This window comes from Phocoena sinus, chromosome 1 (assembly GCF_008692025.1).
Source record: "Phocoena sinus isolate mPhoSin1 chromosome 1, mPhoSin1.pri, whole genome shotgun sequence".
In the NCBI taxonomy this organism is placed as follows: Eukaryota; Metazoa; Chordata; class Mammalia; order Artiodactyla; family Phocoenidae; genus Phocoena; species Phocoena sinus.
Genome location: NC_045763.1, coordinates 96,574,964 through 96,587,390, shown reverse-complemented (window position 1 = coordinate 96,587,390; position 12,427 = coordinate 96,574,964). Strand labels below are relative to the sequence as shown.

General features: G+C 37.5%; 1 protein-coding gene across 1 annotated transcript in view; it reads left to right on the top strand.

Annotated features, from left to right (window-relative positions):
- The window catches only part of SLC25A24 (solute carrier family 25 member 24), a 58,870-nt gene that overhangs the window by 24,862 nt on the left and 21,581 nt on the right, over positions 1 to 12,427 (top strand). Inside the window, exons 4-6 of the mRNA XM_032606414.1 lie at positions 2,909 to 3,020; positions 4,986 to 5,144; positions 7,403 to 7,555. Of these exons, the coding sequence (XP_032462305.1) occupies positions 2,909 to 3,020; positions 4,986 to 5,144; positions 7,403 to 7,555 (424 nt within the window). The remainder of the gene's footprint in view (positions 1 to 2,908; positions 3,021 to 4,985; positions 5,145 to 7,402; positions 7,556 to 12,427) is intronic.

The following is a 12,427-nucleotide window of genomic DNA, read 5'->3' as shown; positions in this document are numbered from 1 at the left end:
TGGTTGAAATACAGCCTCCTAGTTCTACTTTTTCAGTAGACGATATGGGTGGGGAGTAGCTGAAATAGGTAGGCAGTCACTCCCAAACATGTGTGCTTCATGTATCTTTATCTTCCGCTCTCAAGTAAAATCCATTTTCCATTTAGGCTTTCATCTCCATCCCTCTTTCCTCTAATTTTCTTATCTCTAGTTCCCCCTCCACATTTATTGAGGACCTTGGCACTTGTCAAATAGTCATTTTCTCTTTAAGTCCTAGGAAACTTCAGTATTTGTGCTGGTGACTCCTCTTTCTAGCGTCAGTGTTCCTTGCCTTCCTCAACACACCTGAGACTTTTATTCCATTTTGCTTCAGCAGCCCGCTCCCTCTCAGGATTGTATCATAACTTGAAGCCACGCCTTGTCTGAAGTCTTAAAAGCCTGTATCCTACCTTCTGACCCTTCTTCCTCCAGATTCTACACTGTCTGGCTCCTATGGTACTTGCATTTTGACTTACAGATCTCTGGCCCCTTCATTTCCACCAGTCTGTCAATCTCTTGATTGATTCCTTCCACCATTCCTACTTACTTTCCCCCAATCCTGAACCACCCTCTCAGTTGCTCTCTTTGCCCCAGCATTTGGGCTATGAAACATTTCTAGAGAAAAATGAAACCATACAGGCCCAGGAATAACCAAGACATTCTCGGAGAACCCTAAGGAGCTGGGGGCCTGCCCTATCAGATATCAAAGAGTTGTTATAAGCTATAATTAAGACATAGTGGTATTGCTACACAGATAGACAAGTTGACAAGTGGAACATACCATCCCAGAAACAGACCCAGCCGTATTTGGGATTTGTCACATGAGAGAAGTAGCTTTGCAAATCCCTGGGAAAAGGAGAGACTATGCAATAAATGGTTCTGGTGCACCTGGTTATCCATGCAGACAGAAATACAGTTGGGTACCTGCCTCACGCCATGCACAGAAATCACAGACATAGAAAACAAACTTATGGTTACCAAAAGGGAAAGGGAGGGTAGGAAGGATAAATTAGGAGTGTGGGATTAACAGATACAAACTACTATACATAAAATAGATAAGCAACAAGGATTTACTGTATAGCACAGGGAACTATATTCAATATCTTGTAATAACCTATAATGGAAAAGAATCTGAAAAAATTATACATATAACTGAGTCACTTTGCTGTACATCTGAAACTAACGTAATATTGTAAAACAACTGTACTTCATTTAAGAAAAATCAAACTAAATGTGAAAGTTACACTGCAATACCTTTAGAGGAAAAAGAAGCAAATGTCTATATCTCAGTATAGGGAAGAATTTATTTTAAAAAAATACAGAAGTCAGTAACCATATATGAAAAGATTGATAAATTCAGCTGTATTATAATTAAGAGCATCTATTCATGGACACTATAAATAAAATGAAAAGACAAAGAGAGGGTACTTGCTAATTTATGACTTGAAGGATTAAATCAACTATATAAAGAACTATACATACTTAAGAAAAAGACACAACCCATTAGAAAAATGGGCAAAAGATATGAACAAGCATTTCACAAGGGGAAAAACATGAATAACAGATGAATATGATGAGATGCTCAACTTCGTTAGTAAGTTGAAGAGAAACGCAATTTAAACCCACAGTGAGACTATCTTATTTAAGAAGTTTGTCGACACTAAGTGTTCTGCAGCTTTAAGCTGCAGAGTTTGGAATTCATTTATTCATTCAACAAATATTTGCTCTGCGCCAAGCACTGTTCTAGACACTTTGGTCATATCAGTGAATAAAATAAAAAATCCTTGCCTTGTGGAGGATGCTTGCATGCGTGTGTGGGGGGTTGAGGGGTAGGGTCAGACAATAAACAATTGCATTAAAATAGCAAATAGTGATTAAAAAATAGAGCTATAAATATTTTAACCCAGAAGAATAGTGTCATAAACATCAGTAGTAACTAGGACTCTTATGCAAATATAGAATGTTAACACCTGTGTGATGGGACAATTGAAAGTTTAAGTGTAATTTCATGTATGCAATCAAAGTAAAAAGTGGCACTGGAAAATATAATCATAAATATCTGAAAATAGCATTTTATCTGACTGCCATCTTTATGCATCACTTTCACACAAGTCATAGAATAAATATAAAATTCAGAGGAGACCCCAAAACTTTTTTTTCAGATATATTCATTAATTCAATAAATAAATGAGCACTTTCTTTGTACTGCCCACTTTAGATGCTGGGTCTACCGTAGTGAACAAAACTATCAACATCCTGGGCAGTTTATAAAGTTGCTTTTAGGAAAATAAACAGGTACAAATGACATTATTGCCAAGAACCTACTAAAATAAGCAAAAAGTTAATGAAAAATATCCAAGGCTACAATATGTTAATTTTAAATGTTGAAGATAAGGTACCAGGATTTCTTAAGACTCAGATGGCCCAATCACCAAGTTTGATTTTATTTTTTACAATCATTGGTAATTTTCTTAGCTTAGAGAAAATTGGAGAAGGAAATTGATAGTGTATCTTGAGTATATTCTGAAGTCACATCCAAATGTTACAGTAGAACATGAAGAACTATCTTCTTGAGCCAGTGTAAGAAAAAATCGATCATAAATTCATTCATTGCTACCCCCCAATTTTAACTTCCAACATTAGTGTTTGACAGCTCATTGACTTGGAGTTTGACAGAGCACCAAAAGTAGCCTTTAGTGAGACCTGTAATTTGGGGATCTATTTTTATCTAAATGATTAAAGCAGATTATCAAATGCTTGTTGCCATTTCCAAAAACCTTTTAAGAATATTAAGTTGGAAGAGAAACTGTCATTCTGCAACATGGCCAATAATGTTAGTTTTATTTATACATTTTATTTTGTTCTTTAATCAGCTTCTTTTTATTTTCAGCATCGATGCTGATGGGACGATGACAGTGGACTGGAATGAATGGAGAGACTACTTCTTATTTAACCCTGTTACAGACATTGAGGAAATTATCCGTTTCTGGAAACATTCTACTGTGAGTACGCTTTATGTATTAATTTATACTTATTTGGATAATTTGGAGCTATAAGCAATTGGTATGGTTATCATCCAAAAGCACTCTGTAACACTTATGGGCCATGGTACCCGTCTCAATAGCTCTTTAACTTGTAAAGTTCTACGTGTTCTGTTAGGTGTATACTCAGAGTATATTAAAGCTTTTTTTTTTTTAATTAATTTTATTTTATTTATTTTTGGCTGTGTTGGGTCTTCGTTGCTGCAGGTGGGCTTTCTCTAGTTGCAGCGAGCAGGGGCTACTCTTTGTTGAGGTGTGTGGGCTTCTCATTGCAGTGGCTTCTCTCGTTGTGGAGCATGGGCTCCAGGCACACGGGCTTCAGTAGTTGTGGCACATGGGTTTAGTAGTTGTGGCTTGTGGGCTCTAGAGCACAGGCTCAGTAGTTGTGGTGCACGGGCTTAGTTGCTCCGCAGCCTGTGAGATCTTCCCAGACCAGGGATCGAACCCGTGTCCCCTGCATTGGCAGGAGGATTCTTAACCACTGCGTCACCAGAGAAGTCCTGGGGCTTTTACCTTTTATAGATAATATATTGCCTAAGTAATCTCAGTACCTCGTGGTTGATAATGACCAAAGATCCCTTCTGAAACTTACTTGTTCAGTCAACCACCTACATTTATCTCTGGCTTAAGGCACCTGTAATAATAATCATGGAAGGTTAAAAAATCTTTGGCTCATCTGCTTAATATTGCACACCTATCCATCTGTATTCTTCTAAACTTTCAAATTTTAATTAAATTTCATTAATGTCCTACTGAAATATCCTGGGGTAAATGAAATTCATTTCATTCTGCAATCTGTTCCTGAAAACAGTGGGAACTCTTTGAGGGAATTTTTATTTTTCTAATGGGCTTGACTTCTATACGTATTCCTGGATTTCAGTACATTTTATATGCACTAAATGAAGCCTAGAGTTCACATTGTTACTAGTAACAATGCCTAAACTTACCTAGAGCATTGTAGAATTATTGGTGACTAATGCCTTTTCAACTATGAGTATAAAATAATACTATATTTGTAGTTCAGTTGCCTTGACAAATTTTATACTTATGTGAAGTCATATTTACATGATCAAATTCTTATTGTATCTTTGGAGATAGTAATAGTTGAGGCTACAATCATGTATCCATTTTATTGATTGTAAAATGAAGAAATAGAGGGTTACTACTATAGCAAAGCTCCTTACCCTGACGCTCTTACCTATAAAATGTTTTACACTAGAATCATTTAGATAATAAAGTTATAAAAATATTATTATAGAATTTTGTTTCTGTCAAGCTATGTTTGTAACCTATAGTAATATTTAGAGAAGATTGGAAGGTAGATCATTTTAAACAATACCTCCCTGTAAGCTAAATTTTATATAGAATCTATTGCATGTTTTAAATGACAAGTCAGATTTATAAAAATATTTACAGACAGTCTATATAGGAAATGAGTTTAGGGGTACTCAAATTACAGTTTTAATTTAATTTTTATTTATATCTTTAGAGCACATATCATGTTATAAAGTATAATGTGGATATAATTTTGAGATAAAGTGTGTATCTTTAAGAACTGACAAATTATTTTCTTTCTGTAGCTAAGGATTCACTACCTCTGATCAAATGCTGCTCTTTCATTCTGACTTAGACCTAGAAGAGAAAAGTTATTCTGAATCTATTAAGAAAAAAGTTGTGATTTTTGGTTTTGTAAATTTGTAATTACTGTTAATTTTCATTTCTTGTGGACTGATACTGTACTTCATTTAGCGTGAATAGGCTACTTATAATTGCCTGTATGCTCAGATTGGTTCAGTATAGTACTTTCTAAGGATTGAAGCTGATCTTAATTATAAAATATGTAATTCTTCTTTCAAAGAAGCAAACCTTCTGGAATGATCTGTCTTTAATTGATGGAGCCTGGGGCTCTTTCTTCCATTTTAACAGGGTATTGACATAGGAGACAGTTTAACTGTTCCAGATGAATTCACGGAAGATGAAAAGAAGTCGGGGCAGTGGTGGAGGCAGCTTTTGGCAGGAGGTGTTGCTGGTGCCGTCTCTCGAACAAGCACTGCCCCTTTGGATCGTCTGAAAGTCATGATGCAGGTGAGCTTTGCGATCTTCTAAGTTTGCCCAAAATATTCTGAAACAATGAGAAATACGGTGCATTGATAAAAGTTTAAAAATTTCGCAGTGATAGTCATACCTTTAAAAAGAAATCTCTCAATTTTATTGCTATTAATCCTAAATTCAGTCCATGTTAAGTATTTCAGTGTTTGACCAAACCTTAAATTGTTGGTACATGTGTGTGATGAACTGTTAATCTTGGCTTTCTGTGACTATTCAAATGTTTAATTAGAAAAGGAAATCTCTAGCCATTATTGTAGGGTTCTCCTTAAATTACTTATATTTTCCTTGTATTTTATGTTCTTTCTCAAAAGAGGGTTTTTCTGAAATCTAGAATCTTGGAACAAGGATGTAACTTAAAAAATTATTCTAAAGCTGAGGTTGGCAGGAAAGACCTGGGTTTATAAGCTGACTTTCCTATTTACTAGCAGTGTAGGCTTGGCTGGTCAGAGTGAAAAGAAAGGAAAAGGAAAGGATTAATATTTATTTGGTGCTCATTATGGTAACCCATTTAATCCTCTAGTAACCCAGCATGGGGGGATTTTATCCTCATATTATCTGTGGGGAACACAAGGCTCAGAGAGTTAAATGACTTATCCTTTACAACAAATTAGACAAGGAATGGAGTATTTCTGGCTCTAAAGCTCATGGTTCTCAGACTGCATGAAACCCCTGAGGCCTCATTTTCCTTCATTCTAGAATGATAATATGAATATCTAACAAGGGTGGTTGTAAGAATTAAATAATGTAAGATATGTGAAAATGCCTGGTAGGCTGGAACACCCTGCTAGAATATGCTAGCTGCTTAAAAAAGGTTTTTAAAAGTTATGTTGTTATACCTATGGTCAGCACTTTTTATATTTGCCATTAGATTTCTGTACAAAATGATTTCTGACAATATTTTAAACCAGCATCCATTGAGAATGTACCTACATCTCAAAATATGTTTAGGGGTAAAGATACTGCTTTTAAAAAAAAGGAGAGGGAATCGGCCTGTATGTTTTTCTTTAGGAACAATAGTAAATTGACTTTGAGAGAGCTTGAATAAGCATATTTTTTTCCTTTGTCATATTTTATTGTGAAGTTTATTTAAAATAAAATGGATATATTTAGACTTTTGTTCCTGAAAGTTCAGGGGTTTCCCCAAACTACCTTCAGATTCATTAATTCACAGAACTCACTGGAAGCTTTTATACTCACGATTATGGTTTATTACACTGAAGGATATATATTAAAATCAGCCAAGGAAAGAAGAGCATAGGGCTTCCAGGGAAGTACCAAATGCAGACTTTCTGTTGTTTTCTCCCCAGAGAGTCAGAATGTATTATTTCCTGACTTTGGCGTGTGACAATATGCACAGAGTTGCACACCAACCAAGGAGGCTCACCTGAGTCTTTGGTGTCCAGAGTTTTTATTGTGACTAGATCACATACTGCCCTCATGGCTGACCTTTAGTCTTCAGCCTCTCACTTCCTCCCTTCTTGGTTTTTTATTAAATAGTAGTCACTCATTTTGTGTAAGCAGAAACAATCAGAAGAATAGCTGACTTTTTAAATTACTTTTGGTTTATTAGATTTAATCAGTTTTATATAGAGACAAGCATAAGGTCTGGTTTATTTAAACAACTATCACATCGGTAGTATGAGCCAGGTAATTCATCAGTATTCACTGGGTTAGGCAGTTGGTACATGAGATTTCGAGATAAGCTGTAGAAGTTACAATTTTTATTTTTGGTGTCAGGCTGTGTGTATTCTATTCTCTATGGCTCTGATAAACATAACATCCAGATTGTTTTGAGTCCCATTTATATTTCAAGTCAGTGTTACTTCTCAGGCGGAGGGATAATATATTACATTCAGTGTATTTTTCTAATTTTTCTTATACTGAACTTGCTCATGTTCCAAAGGGTGTTCCATAGCCTAATAAATAATAAGTTGGTTCATTTTATCTTATGAACATTGTTCATAATTTTACTTTTGATCATGCCTTCTCTGTTTACTTTCCCACACTGAGGGTTACGATTTTTCTTAGTTTTAGATTCAGAGTCAGGCTTCTAAAATGATGGTAATAGTTCTTCCCATTATATGTTTTCTCAGCCTTCTATATTCTATTTTCAAATACATCTTCATGCAGTAATAAATAATACTGAAGAAAAGAGAGTGGATTGTATGGTTACTTTAGAGATAGTAATAATAACATCCCACCAGTATTTAATATCGTTTTGCTTTTGTTTTTAGGTCCATGGTTCAAAATCAGAGAAAATGAACATATATGGTGGCTTTCGACAGATGGTGAAAGAGGGAGGTATCCGCTCACTTTGGAGAGGAAATGGTACAAATGTCATTAAAATTGCTCCTGAGACAGCTGTTAAGTTCTGGGCATATGAACAGGTAATAGTTATCACCTGTGGAATTTGTTAACAAAGGGGAGTTAATAAACCGATTCAATAACAATTATCATACAATGCTTTTTAGATTATTATTTTAATACATGATAATTTTCCACACATATACTCCATGAGGAATTTCTCTTATAGGAGATTAGACTAGATAACCTCAGAGATCCCTCATGACTCAATTCTGAATTTCATATTACTTAAAAAGACTTTTGTGTTCTTTTCTAAGTAGCTCTTAAAGGAAACGTAAGATTTTAGCTTATTCATTTTGAATTCAGAATAGAAGCTGCACACTCACATAAGTTTTTTGTGAAAGTATCCCCATCCAGCATCTGGAAGGAAAACTTTTAAGTTGAAATCCTTTGTGTAATTTGACATTGCTATAAAATTGAGCTGAATTTAGAGTGCAAGCTCCATGAAGGCAGGGGCTTGGCTTCTTCTCCGTGCACTCCAGCATTTAGACAGAGCCTGGCGTGTGATAAGTGCTCAGTAAGTGTAGAATGAGTGAGTGAATGAGTAAATGAATGAATGCATTTACCTCTGAATCAGCTTCTCCGTTGACTTAGATTGTTTAGGATGCTCAGATATTAGGATGCTGCTTCAGCATAACTTGGTGTTAAGAGGAAATACAGTAGTGGATTTTAGAGTTTGGCTTCTCTTTGTCATTAGCAGAATTGTCTAGTTAAGCGCGCACAAAATTATTCTTTCCAGTATCTCTTCCATCATTGTTGACCATAGATGATAAGAACCTTGAAATTGAATCCCACCTTATATTTTGTATTATTTCAAATAGATTTTTGATAATTTTGGAGAGCATTTTGTTCTGGAGCAACAGAATACTCTTGAGAAGATTACAAAGTCTAGTGGTGTTTTTTTCTTGGCTTAAGAAATAGAGAAGCAAAGAAAACATTGAAGAAAATCTAGCCTCCATGACTTTAATTGCAGCTTATCTTTGGGAAGTATATTTTCCTTCTGTGAATGTTTGAAGATACATATCACGACTAGTAAGGGCTAGCATTTTAGATACCTGTAGGTTATTCTGATCACGTACTTGGATTTTATGATAGGAAAACCAGACCCTAAATTAAGTAAGTATTCAAGTATAAAACCATTATTCCATATGCAGGAAGTCAATATTTTTGAAAGTCTGTATTATTGCAAGCAAATGTATGTATTATACTTTATGCTACTTAGCAGATTCTTACCTTGAACACTACCAACAGGCATCCAGCCAGGCTCCTTTCTCAGGCTTCTTCACAATATTTAATTACTGCATGCTAACTTTTCTTAGAGATCACGAGAAAGCTCTCTGCACAGTGTGGTATAGTGTTCTTGTGGTCTCTGGGACCTATTATGCCTGTCCATTTTCTGCCCCCTGCTGAAGGTCCTTTCATCCCTCGGGGTTCTCTTAAGCCCAAAGCCCAGCTTCCTATGAGAAGCATTTCCTAAGCATCCCAACCAAAACTGATGCCTCTCCTGCCTGGTTTCCTTAGAGTACTATTTTACAGAATATCCAATTTTCCATCAGATAATGGAAAACCCATTGTTTATCCCAGTAAATTATAAACTACCTTGGCATAAATGTTATGCCATATATATTCTCAAATTTCCTAGAGTACCTAACTAGCTCACTTTTGTATTCAGGTAGGTCTTGTTCATTGAATAACTAATAGCTTAGAAAACAAAGAAAAGAATATTTTCAGCCTGGTACGCAGCTCTCTTAAACACATCAACATGGGATAAAGCTGCAGTCCATCTGGGTCCTCATTGCCATAGCAGTTCAATTGTATCAGGAACAGGGTGGCAGTACGGTGTTGTGTTCCCATGGTTTCAGCTGCCATCTGCATTCTAACTGCTTTCCATTCTAACATTCTTCTCTTCGTCTCTATACCTGCACATCCACCTGAGCACTGCATATCTGTGCATCTCCGCTTACATATCCCAAGGGTACTTTACAGTCATCCCTCCCCCACCCCCCACTCCAGTGACACACACACACACACCATTCCTCTTCCTAGAGGTCATATGGTGGTGAACATCTTTCAAGACTTTGCTCGGGAGTTATTTCCTCCAGGACACCTTCCCTTTGTTTCCCTCTGTTAGCACTCTCACACTGAATTCTGATGATCTCAGTACTTATCTCTCTTCTTAAGGAGACTGTGAGCTTCCTTAGGCAGGATCTGTTTTCAGGTGTGTGTTCCCAGCACCTTGCCCAGTGCCAGTAAATCCTCATTGAATGAGTGTGAGTCTTCAGTCCATTAAGATGAAGGGGAAGATGGGTATTTGAGCAGAAGCAGCAGCCTGTGGACAGAAATGTTGGCACAGGAGAGCATCACTCACTAAGGAAGCTGAAGGTGGTCCACTGGGCTTAAGTGTAGTGGAGTGTGTGTCCGGGAAGATGATGATGAAAGCAGGCTGGACAGATAGGCAGGAGCCAGATGTGATAGGAGTCTAGATTTTATCCCGAATGTGGTGAGGGGGTTATTGAAGCATCTTACATAGGGAAGTGGAATAAGTATATTTACATTTAAGAAAGATCAATGTGGAGAAAAAGTGAAGAGGTATTGGAAGAGAGTGAGGCTGTAGTTGAGGCAGGGAGACTATTTAAGGAAATATTTCAGGAATTCAGGTAAGAAATGATGAGGACCAGTATAAGGAGACGGCTGTAGTGATTGAAGAAAAACTGAAATGAACTGAAAACTATTTTGGGAAATAGAAAGAACGGAACTCACTGAGTGAATGTAGAGGTGAGAAAGAGGAATCAAGGGTGATACTCTGGTTTCTAACTTGAGCAACTAAGTATGTAGAGAACACAATAAGAGGAACAAGAGGAACTGATTTTGAGGTAAAACGACAGGTTGCATTTTGGGCATGCTGGGTTTGAGCTATTTCTGTAACACGTACAAGGAGCTGTCCAGTAGGACAGGGAGGATGTGATTGAGGTGAAAAGCCTTTGGAATGGAGCCCTCAGGAAGGCTTATAGAATGAGAACAATTCTGGGGATATGTCCAGGGAGAAGTAGGAGAAACTTGTAGAGGAGACTGAGAAAGAGAAGCCAAAGAGACAGGAGGAAATCCAGAGAAAGTGACGGCCTAGAAGTCAGAGGAAGAAGAGGGTTCCATGAAGGGTCAAATACTGCAGGGTACTAAATACAATAAACAGTTTATCTTTCAGAATTTACCAGCTCCGAGACGAGAAAGCTTGGTATAAATGTTTCAGTGAGGTAATGAGATGATAAACCAATTGAAATGAGCTGAAGTGAACAGGAGGTGAAGAAAACTGGACAGTAGACACCTTTGTCGGGAGCTTGACTTCAGTGAAGGGAAGGAGAAAAGAAGAGAGAGAGAGTGATAGGTTAGAAGCATGTTGGGTTTTGATACGTTTCATTTTGATGACATGCCTATGGCTGAAGGAAGCATGTCAATACAAAGAAGGAGGTTAAAAAATATAAGTGGGAGAGACTGACGACAAGTGCAGCAGGTATTCAGAGGAAGTATGTGTGTGGACTAGGGAGTGGGGGGTGGAGGGGCTGGGGGAGAAATGGGTACTAACCAGTCTGCTGGCAGGATTAGCCTTTGACTGTGTGGAGGACTGTTCTCATGTCAGCTTGGGAAGAAAAAGATATAAGTGGATGTGGGTGATTGTGTGGGAAGTGGGCAGGAATACCAAGATATCCTTGCCTGGTGGCCTCTGTTCTTCCTTGAGTTCCCAAGAAAGGACTTTTTTTGAGAATGAGGGAGGAAGCGGTATTGGAAGCTGGAGGAAAATGGAGAAGGTTGAAATAGGTATTCTAACAAATGGAGAGACAGTTGAGATACATAGGATGGATGGAAAGAAAGAAAAAGAAAGAAACAAAGAAAATTGAAAGAAAGAAAGGAAGGGAGGGAGGGAGGAAGGAAGGAAGAGAAGGAAAGAAAAGAAAAAAGAAAAGAAAAGAAGGAAGAAAGAGAGAAAGAAAGAAAGGAAGGAAGAAAATTAAAATCCTGAAAAAGATTTTAGGCTGGCTTTGAGAGCACAGCTAAGTCATCTTTGAGAAAGTCAAATTCTGTGGCCTTGAGCAAGCCACTTAAAGTCTCTGTGACTGTTACCTCCTTTCTGGGGTAGGAATTAAGCTTGATGACGTAGTGTTAAGCACCTGTCCCTTTGCCTAACCCTGTACAGGCTCTCTGTCCTCAACTCTTACCTTTGTGCATTGTATGTTCTGGGGTGCAGGAGCCCCAAACCCCTACACTTTAAATATTTATTCACCAATCACTAAAGAATACTTTTGATAGGTGCTTTTGGGATGGGGGTACACTATGTAAACGATGTCTCTGAGGTTCCTGTTCATATGCAGGACGGTTTTCAATAAATTATATTTAATGATTGTGATAATCTGACATGCAGGAAAATCAATAGGGCCTACGCAGAAGGGAGTTTTGGTTAACATTCTGGTGCAGTTCAGGAAATAGAGCCTGTGGAAACATTGATCTTTGGGAGTAAGCAGATATCTGCTATTTGGGGAACTTTGTGAAATCGTAATATATTTAATTTTTATCATGAGCAGAGAAACACAGTTTTACTAGGAGAAAGTATTCCTGTGTTTTTGCATTGAGCTCTTTGGATCCCAAGGAACAGAGACTGGCTCAGGGAAGCAGGCTGGAGGTGCCTGCGGCATTAAGGGGAGGAGCCTCAGGAAGTGCAGAAAGTGGAACCTCACTGACCTGTCCCTTCTCCATGTGTCTGCTTCTCTATTGCTTTATCCATTTCTCCCTCAGGTGTCAGTGCCTAATTATACCTGTAGACCCACCTCACATTTCTAGGAGAAGGAATCTGGTTTACCTGGCTTATAACCACAGTCTGTGTTCGGACAGAGATTTTCTCTCCA